Raw genomic sequence first — 21,676 nt, forward strand, 5'->3', positions numbered from 1 at the left:
GGCTGCTCTCCACAGCTACCACTAGGATAGCTTTCTTTAAAAGGTTGTCTTAAACCTATCTACCATAAGAGTCGAATTGGACTGGTGCAAGGTGGCCACTTTAACTAGTGACCAGCATATGCCAGGCCAACTTCTCACATTGGTGGGCAGCGTGTGGGATTGCAGCTTGCCATTGTTTTACCAGAAAATCTCTATTTGAATTACTAACTGAAAACCACTAAAGGTACTCTAGGTACATATAAAGTCAAGCTTAGTATCAACAAGTTCTACTGAACTTAGAGCTGTGTGTGAAGGGATAGCACGCCCTTGCTACAGCTCAAGCTAGGATCAGTAGGCCACAAACTAGTGTAGGTAGTACAACACTGCATAACACTAGAATGTCCTTAAGGGTTGGAGCCAGTGGGTCCACCCAGCCTCAGTATAAGGACATGACTTTCTTTGACTTGAAAGCCATGTGTGCTGCAAGGCACATGATGATAGGACAGAGTCCCTCCACACTACACCTGATAGATCTGTTGACAACAGATGATCTTAGATTAGCTCTAGGAGCTAATAGGTCTGAATCAGGGGGTGGGTCAGCTATAGTCTCTAGGTCAGATGATGAAAATCAAGATGACCTGGACTCTATGGTTGAAGGGCCAGACCCACAAGGGTCTAAAAAGGACAGAGGAATTCTCCCTAAGAGAACTGACAGAGTGGAGGAGAGGCCTAGGTCCCGTTCTAGGGAATCTGACCACTCATATCACTCTGGCAGGGAATCTGTCCAGCAGAGGAACTTATACCTTCCTAGAAGGGAGACCTCCTCTGACAGAATGTACAAACTGCTGCAGTATGAGGAAGCAAGATTTGCCCTTAAGGCCAAGCAGTTGGCATTAGACAAAAAAGCCTTTGAGCTCCAGAGAGCTTCTAGAAAAGAGGGGTTAGAACCCCCTGGTGGCGGCAACAGTGTCCCTAGAGTCAGAGAGGACATTCCAGACCATAGGAACCTGTCCAAGGTTGTTCCTCCCTACCAGAGTGGGGATGATATCTACAAATGGATAACTGCTATGGAAAGGGCCTGTAGAGTACAACAGGTCCCCCAAAAGCAGTGGGCAGCAATCTTGTGGCTCTCCTTTTCTGATAAAGGGAGATACAAGCTCCTCACTGTTAGAGAAGAGGATGCTGATGATTATGAAGTCCTGAAGAGTGCATTGATAGATGGGTTTGGCTTAACCACTGAACAGTACAGGTTGAAGTTCAGAGATACCCAGAAAGCACAGACTCAGGACTAGACTGACTTTGCTGATTATGCAACCAAGGCTCTGGAGGGTTGGCTGGTTGGTAGTAGAGTTACTGATTTTAAGGGATTGTATAATCTTATGATGAGAGAACAGATCCTTAATAATTGCCAAAACCAGTTGTTGCATCAATACTTGGTGGACTCTGATCTGAACGCTCTCCCCAAGAATTGGGAAAGAAGGCAGACAAATGGGTCAGAACCAGGGTGAGGCAGAAAATCCAGAACCAAGGGGGTGACACTAAGAAGCAAGATCCTAAAGGCTCAGAGAAAGGTGGGGATAAGTCAAAAGACCAGAAGTCTTCATAAGGGCCCCAAAAATCTGCATCTGGTGGGGATTCACAGTTGTTGTAATAACTTTATTTCGGTCAACAGACCATAAAAAGTACATATAAACTGTGTCAACAAATAAAAAGGAAAAGTTCACCTATAAGTTAATACAACACATAACATTAGAAAAACATTAAACACAAAAATTAACTTAAAAAATTCTGCCTCGTACGCCACACATAAAGCAAATAGCGAGAAACCGCAAACACAATAGGAGGATAAGTATCAATATTCTGCAAGCCTGTGTAAAATGCAAAAATCCCAAGTTCCTGCAGATAGGAATCAGCCAACGTTTCCTGATTGCAGAATAGGCAGGGCAAAAGAACAATACATGAAAGATGTTCTCGGTTGTATGGATGCATGCAGGGCAAGTATCAATGCTAGACTTGGACCATTTAGAGGTAAAGGACCTTATAGGAAGGGTACCATGCCTTAGCTGAATATACAGCTTTCGAGCAGCTGGGGGTTCAATTAGATCCATGAATTCCTCAACCTTAGGTTCTGGTTTTACAGAAAGGAACTCAGATGTCAACCTACCCAATAATGTAGAGCTCATTAATGTTTGATGGTTTAGCGAGCGTAACTGAGAGAGGAGTATATTCTTAGATATCCCAGTGCAACAGATCTCAGGAGTGTCCCCTAGTCCAGGGAAACGGAGCCGGGCACTAACCCTACTAATATACTGAAGCCATGGAATAGTTTTGTGTTTAAGAATAGGCCAAATCTCAGAGAATTCTGCTCTGTAATCAGCTAATTCAGGAACAGACCACAACCTCTTCCAATACAGAAATGGTCTAGCACTTATGATCTCCTCTATTGGAGACAGGCCGAGATCGAATCTAAGAGGGATCAATGGCGTGCTAGGTGGTAGTCCAACTAAATTTCTAGCAAAAGATTGCTCCACCTTTTTAAGATCCATAATCTGCTTATGCCCCCACAATTCAGCCCCATAAATTGCTGCCATTCTTGCTTGGCGACTATATATTTCAAGTACAGGGGAAACCGGCCTATCAGTAGATACCTTAAAAACTTTGCTCAGTCCCCCCGCCAGCTGAGATAGCCTAAGCGTAGATTTGGCAATCTGCTTGTGCCAATCAAAATTCTCAGTTAGAGTAAGACCCAGATAAGTGAATGTTTTAACCCTTTCCAAGGGTGCATCATGAAGTACTGGATTCGGACGCACCCTTTTGGGGGGGGGGGTTGAAGATCATAAACTTTGTTTTGCCTATATTGATTTCCAACCCCCGAAGGTCACAAAATTCCACAAAACCATCGAGGATTTTTTGAATGCCCGTTGATGTTCTAGACAGCAACAAAGTGTCGTCTGCGAACATCAAAGCGGGCACTCTACCTGTGGCCAATCTAGGGGCATCGTTGTTTGCCACACCATTCAAGTGATCTACTAGGCCATTTATGTAGAGGCTAAACAAAGTTGGTACCAACACACACCCTTGACGAACTCCTTTTAGGACAGGGAATTGGTCTGTAAGTTCACCATACCTCCCACTCCTAACCCGCGCAAAATTATTTATGTGGAGCCTCGAAAGGATAGCTAGCAGGTAGGGTGGGAGGCTTAAATCTGCCAGTACTTTCCATAGTTTTGCACGCGGGATCAAATCAAAAGCAGCCCGCAGGTCCACAAACACAAGGTAGAGGCTGCCACCCTCCACTTTTGCTGTTTTCCAATAAAGGACCTGCAGGCGGAATATCTGGTCTAAGGTGGAAGTGCCAGACCTAAATCCTGCCTGGAATGTAGATAAAATCCCTTTTTCCTCAATCCACCCAAGGATCCTATCAAGGATAACCCTCCCCATCAGCTTTTGCGATGTATCAATTAGACTGATGGGTCCATAATTAGAGGGAATTAGTGGGCAACCCTTTTTTAAATAGGCACGATTTCTGCTCCTAGCCATGTGGGAGGCAAGTCGTCACCCTGCAAGATGCCATTGAATAGAGCAACCAAATAAGGGGCCCATAGTTTTGGTTGTGTGCGAAACAGGTCTCCTGGCAGTTTGTCCAAGCCTGGAGCCTTGTTTGGAAGCAAAGTTCCTAATGCTGCCTCTACCTCGGACAAGGTAATTAGTTCATCTGCAGAAAAGCATGGACGGTCAACAATTGACCGCCCAGGATCTGCAGCCCCACTAGCCCTTTGGGGTCGCTGGGGTTCAATAGTGTTAACAAACGTACCACCAGACTCAGAAGTGCCATAAAGAGCGCAAAAAATGACTTTCCCAAACAGAAGGGGCTATATTGGGGACAGGTGCAGGGACATGCCCGCCAAGTCCAGTTGCAACCAGGGTCCAGAATAGTTTAGGATTCTTATTAGTGAGTGCGGATCCCAAATTCTCCCACTTAGTAGCCTCCCATTCTCTCTTTGCCTTAAGGAATGCCTTTTTATACGCAGAACGTTGTATTTTAACAGCCTCCCTATTATTAATTTTTAAAACTCTAGAGAGTGCCCTTCTGGCATTCCGACAAGAGGCATTATACCACGGAGAGGACGTGGTCCGTAACCGATTTTCCCTTCTCTCTGTGCAAAAAATGTCTTTAATTGCTATGACCAGTTTGTTGTGTATATCAGATGCCCTACCTAAGTGACCGAAATTCCCCATCTCTTCAATGAATGTAATAATGATCTCATATAATGCAGCAAGTTTGCTGTCGGACATCTGAAATTCTGGCCATTTAACCCTACGTCTACAATTTGTGATAATAAGAGGCACTGTGGCACAATTTTCACCCGATGTTTGACATTTCAACCCAAAGCTCCCCGTCTTTAATGAGAGTACCAGGGCATTATGGTCACTGTCAGATCTTTCAGTGACCCTAAACTCATGCACCCTGTCCCAATGCCTAGCTTCTACAAAAATATAATCAATAATTGAGGACTGATTTAGTCGATTAAATGTAGCTTTCCCAGGTCTATCGGGTTCAACCCTCCCATTACATGCTCGTAAAGAAGTAATGAGCGCAAATGACTGTAATTGTAAGACTAAGGGGGTCCAAGCCTTAACCCGACTAGTCAATGGCTCGGGGATAACCCACAATGAATCAACATCATCCAGGCCGGCCAAATTCGTGTCCATAAGTGGTTCAAAATGGCAATTGAAATCACCTCGCACTATTAACACAGTGGAAGAGTCCATTGACTGGATAAGGGTCAGCAAAGTTTCAATAGCCTCAGACACAAGGCCCCGCCTGACTGGCCTTGAGTATACATTAATCAAGGCAATATTTGGCCCTTTTAAAGTTGTCAGCAATACGCACTGGACATCCAACGAATTAGTTGGAATTTGCGATGCCTTAGCTCCCAAGTGCGTGCCGACCCATATAGACAATCCCCCATAGGTCTGCCCTTCTCACCCTTACTTGCCAAAATATCGTACACAGCAAATCCCTGGGCTATACTTCTTTTTAATGCCCAAGTTTCCTGCAGCATACAAATGTCATGTAGGGCCATGAAAGAGCCCCACTCAGGAATAGGCAGTTTACTCTTAAGTCCCGCCTTGTTCCAAGAAAGAATTTTGACATAAGCAGATGGCAGTTCTGGACTAATTGGATCATAGTCCAAGGAATCAGAAACATCATTAGTCACTACAGAACTAATTTCTATTGCCGGCTCATTCTCACAAGTCAGTGAGAGTTGGTCAGTAGGGGAGGGGGCAGTTACAGGATGGATAAATTGTTCCAATAACAAAGTTTGCACTGGAGGGATTGACTTATCATTCAGAGCCTGATGCTCGGTAGTGGGCGGCATACCCTTGGGGGATCCCCCCTGTCAGTCGCAATCATCGAAGCCTGAAAAGGCATCAAATCTGTTAGTAACTTCCAATGGGATGAATGGTAACCGATAGTCTGCCCTCCTAGAACTATATCTATAGCTCCTGGGGGGTACAGTATCCCAACCAGGTGCATTTTCAATAGGCACGGGATTGGGTGCATAAGTTGTGTGCCAATTATTTAAAGGTATAAATGGAGCAGGCAGTAATAACTGCGGACGCACTGTAGCCCCAGGGTACATCATAGGGGTCGCTAGGGGTCTCGGATAAAAATATGTCAAATCACACGGGAGAATTGAAGTGCTAGTTTTCCCTGGAATATAATTTAAAATGTAATTAACAGCTCTAGGATCTCTAAAGTTGATAACAATTAGGTCCCCCTCAATGTCTTTGGCTCTGCATCCCAACCAGGGGAGTCGCCGAACGTGCAAAATCTCGCCATTAACATTAAGAGGAAGGGGTCTATTTTGACTAAGCCAATACATGGCTTTATTTTTTAACTGAAAGAACCCTACCCTCCTACCCTTCTCCAATATTGGAACTCCCGTAAGCACTATCACATAGGGAACCGCTTCAGCAGGTAGTTGAACTTGGCGCCTCTTGTGATCCACAGCCCTAACAGGGCTGGTGCTTCCCCTCTCATCTTGCAAAATTCCTATAGGAGGTCGATTCCTTCCCTTTGGAGCTTCGCCAGAGTCAGGCTGTACCAGTTGTTGAACTATTTTGGAGGAAATAGCTCCAAATTGAGCACTAGTAATAGAATTACTATTTTTGCTTACGCCATTGTGAATATCTGACATAGGTGGAATCACTGGTGCAGCAGAAGGGGGCACCAAATTTACAAAGTCCTTAAGTAACCCCACATTATTGCTAATAGCCAATTCTAGGTCCCCCAACCGTTGCTCCATCTTTTGTAGCCTCTCTAATATGGGTAATACAAGTGACCTTATTAAACATTCAATACTCTCGAGGGCAGAAGCAGGAAATACTTCCTTAGTCGAACAATGTAAAGAAATGGCTGGGTCGGATGAAGGAGATGCAACTACTGCTGAAGCTTTTGGGGCTATAGCTGTTTCTAAGGGAACCAATAAAGGTGAAGTAATTAATACGCTGGACTTTGACGTAAGTACAGTCATTATAGGGGCCCTTGATGTTTTACCGAACTCAGAATGGTTGATCTTACATCTTTGTGGGACACCTACCCTCTTCCTTCTTTTAGTAGGCGGAGGTCCTAGGATTTTAGACTTAACAGCTTTCCCGACCTTCTTTTTAGCAACCTTAACCACCGGTGAAAGAGGTTGTGTAATCGTATCAGTTCCCATAATGGGATTACTAGGGAGGGGTGCATTATTATTTGTATACAAACCGTTAAGAATGTCAAATGGGGGGGGGGGAATCTCGTAAAAGTATGGGAAAATTATCTGTAAATAATAGATCCTGGGTTCCAATAGGGTAACTTACATTAGGGGGCAAAGTTTGGTGCAAAGATTCCACAGACGATCTATTTTTCATACATTCAATGGAGCGGCGCCGTTCCGCCCTGCGCTCTACAAGTACACTCTCCCTTCCGTTATCTACAGCAACCCTAGGAAAATAATCATCTAGTGTCCCCTTGTTACTACCCCCTACATTTAACTGTAAATGTTTATCCACAAATGTAGCCATAGCAATATTACAACAAAATAAAATATATACCCAGGGAATCTACAGCAATACGTTAATATCTAGGCCCGGTCCGGTCTCCTCGTGCCTCTGAGGGCCACAGAGGGCCCGCCCTTTGCCCGGGCTTAGCCCCGGACTGCACCCCGCACGCGTCCCGCTCACGCGAGACTAGGCGTGACTTAAGTGGACGTGAGGCCGAGGGAGGAGGAGCCGGGAAGAGGACCCAGGTGCGGTGAATAGAGATGCGGCAAAGCACACTGGTCCTCGCAGTCCCAACAGTTATTATCCCCACACAAGAGAAGTCGCGCCTTCAGTTGTGGCCAGTCAGCTCATCCAGGGCATTTTGCAGATTAAGGGAAGTAAAAGTACAATGTCCTCGCCTGCGAGCGGCACCCCATTCACAGTCTAACAAAGGGAAAGGCCAAAAGAAGCCCTGGTGCAAATTCTGTAAACAGAAAGGGCACTCGACTTCTGACTGTAACAAGTCAAAAGAACAAACCACTCCTGCCCCTAAGGCAACTGTTCCCCCTAGTTTAGCAACTGGTGGAGGTGGTATTCAGAATAAGGGTGTAGTAGGGTTGACCCTGGGTTCTGAAGTGGACTCTGGCCTAGCCAGAGTACCCACTCAGGCATTGCTGATTTGTGATGGAGACATTGATATGTCCTTCCTAGAGAGCCCCAGTAATCTGGGCAAATACAACCAGCAGCCTGTAATAAATGGCAAATAGGCTTTGGCATTTAGGGACACAGGTGCTAGTGTCACCATGGTGGCAGAGGATCTTGTGGACCCTGGACAGATCATCCTGGGCGGAATGTACCAGGTTACCAATGCAAGCAATGTCAGGACCAACCATAGTCTGGCAGTTGGGAATTTCGCCTGGGGAGGGGTAACTGGCCTCAAGAAGGTAGTAGTCAGTGCAGACCTCCCTGTCGAATGTCTATTGGGCAATGATCTAGAGACTTCAGCCCGGTCTGAAGTAGAGTTATGGACTCATGCTGAGATGTTGGGCATACCTGCAGAGGTATTTGCTGTGACCAGGTCACAGGCCAAAATGCATATCACTGAACAAGCTCTGGATCCTGAAAGTATGGACCAGGTGCTACCCAAGAGGAGGAGCAGTAGGGTTAAGGCAGTGCCTTCCCCTCTGTCTCAGATCACAGATTCCCCTCCTGAGGGAGGAGAAGCAGATCCTGAAGAAGGAACTGCCCCAGAGGGACTTGAGCCTGATCAGGTTGAGTTCTTGGGGGCAGGGGGACCTTCTAGGGAAGATCTGAGTAAGGAGCAACGGTGCTGCCCCTCTCTTGAACCCCTCAGACAGCAGGCTGCTGCTGAGGCTGCTGGGAGTGCTAGTGGGTCCCATAAAGTTTATTGGGATGAGGAACTCCTATATTCTGAGGCTAGAGACCCAAACCCTGGACCCACCAGGAGGTTGGTAATACCTCAGATGTTTAGGGAGTTCCTCTTGACCCTAGCACATGACATCCCTTTAGCAGGACACTTGGACCAAAACAAGACCTGGGATAGGCTTGTTCCACATTTTCATTGGCCACATATGTCAGAGGACACCAAGGAGTTTTGTCGCTCATGTGTCACTTGCCAAGCCAGTGGCAAGTCAGGTGGCACAACAAAGGCCCCCCCTGATACCACTACCTGTGGTGGGGGTACCCTTTGAAAGGGTAGGGATTGACATTATTGGTCCCCTTGACCCTCCAACAGCATCTGGGCACAGGTTTATCCTGGTGGTAGTGGATCATGCCACCAGGTACCCAGAAGCAACTCCCCTGATGACCACCACAACCCCTGTGGTGGCAAGAGCCCTCATTGGAGTTTTCTCCAGAGTGGGTTTCCCAAAGGAGGTTATATCTGACAGAGGTACCAACTTCATGTCAGGGTATCTAAAAGCAATGTGGAAGGAGTGTGGTGTAACTTATAAATTCACTACTCCCTCTCACCCAGAATGCAATGGGTTAGTTGAACGTTTCAACAAAACCCTAAAGGGAATGATTAAAGGCCTCCCAGAAAAGCTTAGGCGAAAATGGGACCTTTTACTTCCCTGTCTTCTGTTTGCATACAGAGAGGTTCCACAGAAGGGGGTTGACTACAGCCCATTTGAACTTCTGTTTGGGCATCCTGTAAGAGGTCCATTATGTTTGGTGAAGGAGGGCTGGGAGTTACCTCTCAAACCTCCCAAACAGGATGTGATGGATTATGTACTTGGTCTCCGCTCCAGGATGGCTGAATACATGAAGAAGGCAACCCATAACCTGGAGGCCAGCCAAAAACTACAAAAAACTTGGCATGACCAAAAGGCTGTGCTGACTGTATACCAGCCAGGACAGAAAGTGTGGGTGTTGGAGCCTGTGGCCCCAGCAGCTCTCCAAGACAAGTGGAGTGGCCCCCATACAATTGTTGAGAAAAAGGGAGAAGTCACCTACTTGGTGAATCTTGGAACTCCCAGGAGACCCCTTAGGGTGCTCCATGTCAACAGATTGAAACCATATGTTGACAGGGCTGATATGGGCTTGCTCATGGCAACTGATGAGGAACAGGAGGAGAGTGACCCTCTCCCTGATCTGCTCTCACAGAACCCTGATGATGGGTCAGTAGATGGTGTTGCTTTGGCAAGCAGCCTCACTGATCATCAGCAAACTGAATGCAGACAAGTTTTGCAACAGTTTAGACATATGTTTAGCCTGACCCCTAGTCAGACTTCCTGGTGCAACCATGAGGTGGACACTGGAGACAGTCTGCCTGTCAAGAGTAAAATCTACAGGCAACCTGACCATGTCAGGGACTGTATCAGGACTGATGTTCAGAAAATGTTGGAGTTAGGTTTAATTGAGCCTTCAGATAGCCCTTGGGTTAGTCCAGTAGTCCTAGTACCCAAACCTCATACCCAGGGTGGTAAGAAAGAAATGAGGTTTTGTGTAGACTACAGCGGCCTCAATGCAGTCACCAGGACTGATGCCTATCCCATACCCAGGGCAGATGAGCTAATTGATACTTTGGCCTCAGCCAAGTATCTTAGTACATTTGACCTAACAGCTGGCTACTGGCAAATCAAGTTAGATGAGGATGCCAAGGCCAAAAAAGCATTTTCAACCCCTGGTGGGCACTATCACTTTGTGGTGATGCCCTTTGGTTTGAAAAATGCACCTGCCACTTTTCAGAGGTTGGTGAACAAAGTTCTGACAGGTATGGAAACGTATTGCTCAGCTTATCTAGATGATATTGCTGTCTTTAGTTCCTCCTAGCAGGATCACCTGGTCCACCTCAGAAATGTTTTGGAGGCCCTGCAAAAAGCAGGCCTCACTATCAAGGCCACTAAGTGGCATAGTCAGGTTGTGTGCCTGGGCCACCTTGTAGGTGGGGGCCAGGTTCAACCCTTACAGAACAAAATCCAAACCATCATGGAATGGGTTGCTCCAACCACCCAGACACAGGTGAGAGCCTTTTTAGGCCTGACTGGGTACTATAGGAGGTTTGTTAAGGGATATGGATCTATAGTGACCCCCTTAAATAATCTTACCTTAAAGAAAATGCTAAAACAGGTTCAGTGGACAGCTAGCTGTCAAAAGGCATTTGAAGACCTAAAGCAGGCCATGTGCACTGCCACCATCTTACAGAGTCCAGACTACACCAAAAAGTTCATTGCCCAAACAGATGCTTCTGAGCTGGGTGTGGGAGCTGTACTGTCTCAACTGAATGATGAAGGTCAAGACCAGCCAGTAGCTTTTATAAGCAGAAGGCTAACCCCTAGAGAGAAACGTTGGTCAGCTATAGAGAGGGATGCCTTTGCTGTGGTGTGGGCCCTGAAGAAGCTGAGGCCATACTTGTTTGACACTCACTTTATAGTTCAGACTGACCACAAGCCCCTCCTATGGCTCAAACAGATGAAAGGTGAAAACCCAAAACTTTTAAGGTGGTTCATTTCCCTACAGGGGATGGACTATACAGTGGAACATAGACCTGGGACCCAACATGCCAATGCAGATGGACTCTCAAGGTATTTCCACTTAGAACACGAAGACTCAACTGGTCAAGGTTAGTTTAGTGTCCCTGCGTTTGGGGGGGGGGGGGTGGTAGGAGAGTAGGATCTGCACTTATGTTGCCCCCACTTTTTTCCTGATGTTAACACTGGTTTCTGGCTATAGTCTGGCTGGGACCCTGCTAATCAGGGCCCCAGCCTCTCTGTTCTCTCTAAACAACTTGGAGTGCATATTAGATGCACTAGTGATTGGATACTGTGGTACCTTATGAGCCCCTAGTATATGGCACCTTAGGTACCAAGGGCATAGGTACTTCACAGGCCTACCAGGGGTTGAAGCATGTATTATGCCACCCCTGGGAAGCAGACTAAATCTGACACCACAGGCCTGCTACTGCAGCCTGGGTGAGGTAGTGTTAGCACTCCTCACAGAGATATAGGTTCCCTATATCTCACCTTACACACACATATAAACCTATCAGTCACCCCTAAGGCAGGCCCTATCAATCCTGAAAGCAGGGTGCTTGGTTTCCCTGGGAGGCGGTGCCTCTGCCCGAGCAGGGCCCCTCTGCAGCTGGCAGAGTCTATTCTCTGTGGCTGTTTGTGGATGCGGTTAAACCATATACTCTTAAGTGCATTATAACCTCGCGGTAAATGCTAACTCTGGGATGACTGCATCAAAACATGTCGTGTTTGGTGTCAAACGCTTTGGAATCATACCCTCACACCAGTAACTGGTGTGGGAGTATGATCCCACCCTTCTAGAGGGATAGACATGTACCTACTGTGGAAACACAGTAGACTCCTGAAAGAGCCCTGGCATCACAAAATGGATGCCACCAGCAAAGACACTGGGCTGCCCTCCTGCTGCTGACCGAAACTCACAGTGGAGGAGGACCAACAATAGGCATCCTGTCACAGGGAGGTGTCACCACCTTCCAGACAGGATTTAGTGTATTGGGGCTGTGCGGGTGCACTCCTAGAGTGCTTTGAAGTCCTGCACTGGGGGAGCAGTAGGCTCCTCTGTGCATATGCCAGCTCAAACCGGTTCAGGGGCTACTTGTCCCTGCTCTGGCGCGAAACTGGACATAGGGAAGTGGGTGTAACCACCAACTCCCCTGACCCTCCCATAGGAGTGGTCATAGAGCTAGTCCCTCCCTTTCCTAAGATAGGGAACCCTTGCCATTGCAAACTAGAAATCCCTGGACGACGCTCTGAAGAAGAATCCTGGCCCTTCGACGTTCCACTACCTTTGGAAGACTGAAGAATCTCCCTTGGAGTTAAGGAGTGACTCCCCTGCTTGGCAGGCACCAAAACTTTGCATCAATGGTCGCTAACTTTCCCGCTCCCGCTGGAGTCCGAAGTCCCTGCAGCCCCGGAAGTGGATTTCCTGACTTCTCGACGGCCATCGTGAGTCCCCAGCAGAGCTGAGGCGAGTGGACCCCACGAGTGACGAGGAACAGCAATACCCGGGTACCGTGCACTATTTTCGAGTGCAATCCCTTCACGACGTTCTACGAACTTGTGCATTGGACCACGTGTGGTCCAAGCCTCCAGCAGGATTTCCACCGAAGATCAGAGGCCTACCTCGTCCCGAGTGACCGCGGGCTCCTGTGAATTGAATCCTCCCGAGGCGTCTTCGCGATCCCTTGCCAGTTGGCTTGTGGGTCCTCTGAAGACTTTTCTACAGAACCAAAGGGCTCCCCTGGTTGCTTCAGGCCTGCCCTAACTTACCCTTGCTGGGTGAGTCCCTCAGACCTTGCTGGTCTGCACCGCTGACTTTCTTCACTTTCCACGAGACGTGCTGTTGCCAAGGCTTGTTGGCTCCAATACGGTTGCTGACACCTCAGTAAGCTGCAGACTTCGTGGGACATGCCGGATCCAGCTCCTGGTCGTCGTCGACGCCTCCTGGACTTCGTGGCTGAAGAGTCAAGACACCCGTGATCACCTGAAATCACCCGACGACTGTGGGCATCCATCTTCCTGGGCCCGGGTCACTGGCAAGTGACTTTGAACACTTTCTCCTCTGCTTTCAGGTCTTCTTTCTTCTGAATCCATCCTTGGATTTTACCGGACACTTCTTCTGTCTTCACAAGCAGGAAGTCTTCTTTGGCTCCCATTGAAAACGACGCCGCGACCCGACACCAAAAGACACCTATGCACCCGGCTTCCCTGGGTGAGGTAACTTGTGCACTCCGGTGTTCCTGTGTGTGTTGGCTCTAGAACTACTTACCATGTAAGTGACTTGCTTGTAGACTATCTCGAAGTATCCTAAAACTTTAAAATTCCAACCGCGACTTGCTCCATTGAAGTCTATTGGGATCCGCGGCTGTGTTCTCACACTGCATGCGTCTCCCGTGGGTCCTTTACTTACCTGCCTTGGATGGATTAGTGAGGCCCCAGCGCTTGTGAAGACCTTAAGCCTTCTCCCATCTAAAGTCGTTCTTCTTATACCTCTTTTTTAGTATATGGTCTGGTACGCCCCTAGGGCCCCAGCCATATAAGTGCTTAATTTGTTGTGAACTGTTGAGTTGTGCATATGTTCCTGACTTCTAATCTCATAAAGAGATTAGTAGAGTGTGTTAGAAATAAATACATATATATTTTATATATATACCTGTGTGGTGTCCTTTCATTTAGTGATTCAGGAGATTATAAGGGAAAACAAGCTGCTTTACATTCCTCAGAGACTTAGCTTGGAGGCTGCTCTCCACAGCTACCACTAGGATAGCTTTCTTTAAAAGGTTGTCTAAAACCTATCTACCATAAGAGTCGAATTGGACTGGTGCAAGGTGGCCACTTTAACTAGTGACCAGCATATGCCAGGCCAACTTCTCACAACTGGGTTCAGAGTTTGTTGTACCAGGGAAGTAACTTCTTAGTCTTCTTTTGTCCTTGGATCTCAGTGATGTACAATGCATTGTTATGTATATATTTGTCTATGCTTGGTTTCTTCATCTTGTTATTGCATTATTGTGAAATAGTATGCTTTGCAGCTTATTGCTTTTACTGGATTATAGAATTGTCTTATTACCATAAGTATTCTGGTTTGGTTTTGGTCTGTGTTGAGGTTTCATAAACAGTCCTCAATATGTTCTCAATATCCTCCTAGGTTCTGACTCCAAGGCGGAATAGGACCCACAGGGCTTAACTTCCTGCAGCAGAGAAAGAGGAGGGACTACGATAGCAGCAATTGTTTATGGACTTCACTACCTCTTGTCATTGGACTGTTGGTGGCCATGGTTACTCCCGAGGTTCATGGGAGTTGTGGTCTATGACGAGGGAACCCGTCTGAGGAATCCCCATCATCTTCACATTCCACCTCCCCCATCTCGGGTAACCCCTCCTCGGGGGTCGAAATCCGTTTCGCCATCGTCGCCAGTTTCTCCGGGTAAGTCCTCCTCCCGGTAGAGTGCATAATCCTCGCTTCCGCCTCCTTATTAGAATTGAAACTTTCCTTCCTGATAACTAGGAAATTTCTCATTATGCATTACAGTCCCTCGCACTCTATGGTATTTTTGGCATGAGTGCACACATTGGCTGGGCTGTCATACGACCCGGAAGTACTAAAAGAACGGATTAAAGTAATTGTGAAAGACTAATAATAAACAATAGATTCGATTTGGGCTTTACATGTCAAACGCTTCAGATTTTGTGGGAAGAATGCCGATGTTTGTGCACCAAAAACGGCTTTATTTCAGCTGTCTCTCCTTACAACGTCCTCCATCTCCGTGATAGGGAAATGTCATTCTTTCCGGGGTTGGTCGCTTTATCGTAGAAGGAGGTTGAGAGTCCGTCTTCAGTATCGCTGCCGAAGTGTGAGGTCACGGGCAAAGATGGCGACCACCAAGAGAGTGCTGTACGTGGGTGAGTGGGGTTGCCGGTAACCGGAGAAGAGAAGACAGGGTGTGGGGAAACGGGCTGTATAACATGGCGAGGAGCTGAGAGCATAAGCATTCTACCAAGGTAAAAATGAAGTGGCATTAAAGTCTCAGCCACATAGGCAGGATGCACAGCCTTGTTGGAATTTATTTGACGTGTTGACTGTTCGAAGCACATCACTCCCTCTAATGTTGTGCTGTAGCGGCTCTTATATATTAAAGTCACAACCCGAGTTTATGTGTTAGGAAGCATAGAGGCTTGTCTGCGACGCACGTACGATTCTACAGGTGTGGGCAGGTTGATCACCCTCCATCAAGGAAGTCAAGTGGCTCACTAAGTACCCACCTACAAGTGGAAACTATCTACTACTGTTTTTCTCTTTAAAGAACACGTGAGCCTGCAGCCTCACTTTCCCTGCCTAATTGTTGAACTTTATTGAAAAACAACAATGTCTAGGGGCTACTTAAAGTGCTTGGGAACAGAACTGAAGTAATTTAGTATATGTTTACACCAACGGACGGAGTTATCCCGCCCACGTGACTCTTTCAATGTATCAACAAGCATTGGCATAGCCAATAGGTCTCGCCTTTGGGACCTTATAATTTTTGACCATGCAGCACATTATCCTTCCATGACCTTTACTGAAGTAATGCAAACTCATTGTGCAATATTTTAGGTACCTATATAATGCAACATAGACCTATCTGGTTTGCCTCACTCTTAGTCCAATCATTCATTCCCTATCGAAAACCAAGCAGTGCATATGTTCCTAACCTCACTATGTAAACTCCACAACAGTAATGAGAAATAGGCTTGCTCCAGTTTATTGTCGTGGGGCACAACTTTAGTAAGAAGGAAATCCAATGTGATATATTCATTAATACAGAAATGGAAAATGTTAGCCTGACTGATACGGATTTGATAAAGTGAAATGCTTCACCTGAGAGTTGACAATGCTAGCCAAAATCTGGCATTTAAGGCTAATAGAGGTATAGGGAGGTAGTTGGTTAATGTTCTTGAGTCAGCAACATGTAAAGAGGCTGAGTCGTTTGGTGATAATGACTAAATGCTAAGATTTGTCCGCTGTAACTGATTCCAAAGAGAGATTACAAAGAACAGCAAATTTAGGTATAAAAGTATCTGAAAATAATTTGAAATCTTTTATAAGGCATAAAGGCAAATTGGAAGAAATGTTTTAGATTTTCTATAATATTTGTTCAGGCGTTACTTAAGAAAAAGAAGTAACAGCCCCCAAGTCTTCTAAGGAACGCTGGCAGCACCTGACCGAGCCAGTCCGCACGCTGCGCTCATTCTGTTTCCTACGATGAACAGCAAGGGAGCAGTGTCTAGATTTGCTCGAGTCACAGCGGTTGAACTGAAGTCTGAGCTGGTGCCCTCAAGTTCCATTCACACCTGGAGGCAAAGTCATGAGGAGTGTTCTTCTCCAAGACAGACCAGGACAGTAAGTCACTTTAAGCAGGCCCTGGTTGGTCTCTAGCTTTACCCCACCTTTCACACACAACCCCCTTTGTCCCTTCCTGTCTATTGGCATAGTTACTCTTCAGACATTTACCCTCCTGTCACTTTGTCCTCAAACTCCGCTCCCTTCCAATGATTATTTTGTCATCTTCTAGGAAGGTTCTTACATTTTTTTCCCCGTTTGTATTTCTTTCCTTCTGAATAAGCATTTTCAAGTTTACATGGCTCAGGCTAATAGCACCAACATGGCCCGCTTTGGAGCCTTCCTTTCGCCTATCTTTATTCTGCCTTATGGCAATGTGGCTCGCACACATCATTGTCATCTGCACAAGCGACCCTGTTAATTATTCTATGTGTCACAACCAATAGACAAAACTGAAGATTTGGGAAGTTGATTTCAACTACTGTGACGTCACAACAGTGTGCACGCAAATGTAAGATGTTCCTGCAAATAAATAGTGGTACGTTACTGTTGAAACGGCCAAGCATGCATGCAGATTATGCCCCTGTAGGAAGCTGGCTCTTTATGTGATATATCAAAGTGAGATATATTGTGCAGTGAGTCCAGGGGTTCCCTTATAAGTGGAGCGGGGCTTGCTCAAGCAATCCCAAGGTGCTCTTCTAAGGGGTGGGTGGTTGAGCAGCCTTAGGCTTATCAGAAGGGGAGGGTTAGACATTTACAAATACATACAATAGTCAGTAAGTGAGAAATTCCACTTCATTATAGATCCACACCAATTTATGAAAATAACACATCTTTATATATATTTAGGCTCCAGAAGTAAATTGTTCAGGTAAGTAAGTTTTTCAAAATAAATACTTTTGTATTTAAAAAGTCGACAGTGCACTTTTCAGAAGCTGCAATGTTATCCTATGGTAGGAAAAGCAAGTGCGGCATCCAGGTACAGTACAGCGACTTACGGGACCCGTCTGTGAGAAAGTGCCATCTTTCTTGCATGGTATGCCCCCACTTTTTGCTAAATTGCTGAATGTACTTTGATTGAGTGTACCCTGGGTTCCTGCCAATCAGGTGCCCAGGGCCTATGTTCCTTCCTTAAACCACACAAACTCCAAATTGGCAAACCCTAGCCACATGTCAGCCCCTAGTAAATGGTACCCTAGGTACCCAGGGCCTTGTGGCCAGGGAAGGCCTCTAAGGGCTGCAGCACTCATTGTGCCACCCTCAGAGGCCCTGTACCCTTACACACACACACTGCCCTTGCAGGCTGAGTGTCTGGGTGCAGGACAAAACAAAGAGTCGACATGGCACACATCACTGTGTGCCATGCCCATCACCTACACTGCCAAGGCATATGTCAGCCACCCCTCTAGCTGGGTGCATTACGCCTATGGTGTGGGCACAGGAGCAGGAGCCCTGTGCCCCTACAGTACCCAGGTCCATTCCTGGGCGCTGTAAGTGCAGTGCTGTCATTTAAGAGTACATGGTGCTGAGAGCTCGTCAAACACGAGCTCCACAGCACCATAATGGCAACACTGAAGCCTGGGAAGTTTGGTATCAAACTTCTCAGCACATTGAACCCACACTGATGCCAGTATGGGATTTAATGTACTAAGCACCCCAGAGGGCATCTTAGAGATGCCCCCTTACAGCTAACTTACAATCCACGTCTGCTCTGAGGCTGCCCAGGCTGCCACCCAGCAGACACGTTGCTGGACCCCTGGGTGGGAGAGCTCCTGCTCTCCCGGGCCTGCAACAATGCACATCCTGGGTGAGGTGAGAAATCTCCTACCCCAGGATGAGCAAAGGGAAGCTTCAAAGGCATGCCGCCATTTGGAGTTTCCCCAGGCCACTGCAACCCCCCACTCTGGCGGGAAGCTTGGCCGGAAACCCCATACAAGGACATGGGATGTGCCAGCCTGCCCACCTCACCCCTCAGGTGGGGGAGGCGAGGTGAAGCACATCTCCGGGCTCTCGCCATCTTGAAGATGGGAGGCCCTACCCTATCAGGATTAGGCTACTGCCCCCCTCCCACAGGAGAGAGGCAGGATAGGGGGTGTACCCACCCCAGGACAAGGACCCATTGGTCCCTGGCCTTCACCTACCTGTAACACCCCTAAATCTAGTATTTAGGGGCACCCTGAACCTTCCTTCCTCAGATTCCAGATAGAAAACTGCAAGAAGAACAAGGACCTACCCTGCAGCTGCTAAAAAGAGAAGAAGACACCAACTGCTTTGGCCCCAGCCCTACCGGCCTGTCGACTCTCGAACCTGCACCAGCGCGGCATCTCTCGTGGCCAGCAACCTCACCAACCCCGGAGGACCTGGCTACCTTTTGGCTCTAAGCCCCTGGGACTCCCATGAGTAGAGGCTCTACTCAAGAAACCTATTTTTAACCCCTGGCATCAGCCCGGAACCGCGGACCCAACACACTCTGCACCAGCCAAGCCTGGCCAGTGCCGGAGTGGACAAAGACCCTGAGGACGACCCCACGGCGACTGTGACCCAGAGTCCGGCACCCAAGGACCCCCCTCGACATTCCGGAAGAAGCCTGCAGCCTCAGAACAGAGTGCCACCACAACCGCGATCAACCAGAGGGTAAGATTTCCGACATCAAAAGGCACCCCTGCACCCGGCGCCCTGCGGCTCCCTGTGCCCAATCCCGGGGTACCCACCTAACCTACAACTACCCAACTTACCTCTCGAAGTGGTGGTGGCACCTGAAGCATCCTCGTCCCCGAGCTTGCAGCCTTCTTCCAAACCGGAACATTCCCATTGATTTCCATTGAGCGCCCGAAGGCTCAAAAGCACCCTGCACCCAGCCGCCCGAGTGGCCCTGGCAGTGCCCTCTCTACACTAACCTACTTCCCCACTTGCCCTGAGTAAGTGACCAGGAGCCCAGCTCCCACAGCCGCGTGGCTTGCCAGACAGCAGCCACCAACCAAGGCCCCCCTATCCCTCATAGGATAACATTGGGCCTAACTCTCTCTGCACCCGGCCGTCCTGAAACCGCTGAGGGTGAACCAACTGTACCTACCTGACACTGGGGGACCCCTGAGTCTATGCCCGGAACTTCAACTCTGCCAGTCGAGTACTTACCCTTAAACCGCTAACTTCATTTTCCTCATAGGGTAACATTGACTGGCTTTTTCTTCAAAAATCTTCTAAGTGTCAACTTTTCAAAACTACAAATATTCACCAAAAATCAGCCAAGTGACAAAAACGAATTTACTCACCTGCTCCTAGGTGAGCTCCCAGTGCTGGATCTTGGTGCCCAGCCCTGACTCTGAAAAGTGTCCACAACTATACTTACCTCTAACTCATTTTTCTCCCATAGGAAACCATTGTCTGCTTTTCTGTGAAATTTCTTCTGTCTACTTTTGCAAATTTGAAATATTCTTTTAAAATCGTACCATTTCTGCAAACGAAATTACTTACCTGTTTTTGATAAGGACCCCAGTCCTGGGTCTAGGTACCCAGTCCTGGATTACTAAAGTAACGATAAAGTACTCTACCTGCAATTTGAATTTCTTGCCTTAGAGATCCATTGAATGTTTTCCTTGAAATATTTTCTAAGTGCTAACTTTTGAAATAGCTAAATATTATTTAAAAATCCTTACAGTTATTAAGTCGACTTTCATCACTTGATTCTGAATACTGACCCAGGGCTGGATCTAGGAGCCAGACCTGGAATTCCAAAAGTAATCTGAAAAGTAATTTATTACAAATAACCTGAATTTACCATTGAGCTCAATGCATTGTTATGTTTAGGAAATAGGATTGTTTATTGCAACCAACTGTGACTGTTTACACATTTATTGCCTAAGACAAAAGTATTTATATTCAACCTCTCATTCTGAGAAAGTATATTTTTATCCCCTTTGTGGTTCTAAAAATAAAACAAGCATATATTTTATATATATAAACCATTGGCCTAGAGTTCAGTTATTGAGTGTGTGAAACCATTTGCTGACTGGGTGTGTACAATAAATGCTTTACACTGTCCTCTGGTACTGCCTTACTGCTCGACCAAGCTACCACTTTTGAGAGTAAGGTCATACCTAACTTTGACCTCTATCAGCCTCTGGGGGACTGTGGACTCTGTACACCCCGTACCTATTAGGGAACAGTATATACAGAGCCACTTTCTCACACCGTCTCAAGGAGTTAAGGTGAGTAGTGGGCAAAGTCCGATGCAGCTGCACTGCCAGAACACCATCAGCGGCACTAGGGTGGCCAGATGCAGTGGTGCAAAACAGCATTGGGTGACCAATATTACTCTATGAGGGCCGGCCTTTGGATAAAGAGGCTGCAGGCTGTGACTGGGGGATAGTCGGGCTGAACTAACAGGGAGGCTCAGCCTCATGATGCTTGGGGATGCAGGAACACTTTTGGTCCTCTTCTACTTGGCCCAGGGGTGACAGGTGGCAAGTCTTTTTTTTTTTTTTTATCAGGTTGTCGTTACTGGGAGCAGTCACGGTAGAGCCTGTGAGTAGGCTTGCCTACCTGACTGACTAATTTTCCCTCCTGTCCAGGTTCCAATGGGCTCTGGACAAAGGGGAGCGGTTTCCGCTTGTGTGAGTGCAGCAAAATTCGCATTTCAAAGGCGATGGCATCTTTGAAGCTCCCCTGCATGAGAATGCTTATCAGCAGGCCACCCTCTGTTTCTGACCTCCGGCGAGCAGAGGCCCTCACCCTGGGAGGTCAGAGATCTGTCTCGGGTAGCAGGCTGGCAGAGACCAGTCAGCCAACACACCAGAGGCTGGTAGGTTTCCAGGGGCACCTCACAGGATCTTCCCTGAGCCCCACCCTCCTCAACATCTACATGGCCCCGCTTGCAGCCATCGACCAAAGCCACGGACTCAACATAGTCTCTTACGACGACGACACCCAGCTGATTCTCTCCTCACAGACGAACCCACAGCCACCAAGAGCAAATTCCACCATGGGCAGTCGCCATCTGGATGAAGGACAGCTGCCTCAAACTTAACTCAGACAAGCCCGAAGCCGTCATCCTGGGCTCCTCCTCCTTCACTTGGGACGACTATTGGTGGCCTGCAGCGCCCAGAATCCCCCCACACCCATGGACCAGACACTAAACATCTGCAACATCCTGAACTCCTTGCTGTCAATGAACCGCCAAATCAACACGTCTCATTCTCCTTCCACACGCTCCACCTCCTTAGCAAGATCTTCAAGTGGATCCTCACAGACTCCAGGAAAACGGTCACCCACGCGCTCATCAGCAGCAGACTCGATTAAGGCAACACACTCTATGCCGGCACCATCCAGAAACTAAAGAAAAAAACGGCAGACTGTC

At 47.4% G+C, this 21,676-nt stretch overlaps 1 protein-coding gene across 2 annotated transcripts in view; it reads left to right on the forward strand.

Annotated features, from left to right (window-relative positions):
- The first annotated feature begins 14,279 nt into the window (after positions 1-14,279).
- The window catches only part of PPIE (peptidylprolyl isomerase E), a 184,136-nt gene continuing 176,739 nt past the window's right edge, over positions 14,280-21,676 (forward strand). The window contains exon 1 of one of the 2 annotated variants that reach the window (XM_085648357.1): positions 14,280-14,427. In XM_085648357.1, the coding sequence (XP_085504483.1) occupies positions 14,295-14,427 (133 nt within the window). In that variant the 5' untranslated portion in view covers positions 14,280-14,294. Of the gene's footprint in view, positions 14,428-14,774; positions 14,904-21,676 lie in introns of those variants that run through there. The other variant, XM_085648356.1, reaches the window with a different exon arrangement.

The sequence above is a fragment of the Triturus cristatus genome, chromosome 3_2 (genome assembly GCF_964204655.1).
Source record: "Triturus cristatus chromosome 3_2, aTriCri1.1, whole genome shotgun sequence".
In the NCBI taxonomy this organism is placed as follows: Eukaryota; Metazoa; Chordata; class Amphibia; order Caudata; family Salamandridae; genus Triturus; species Triturus cristatus.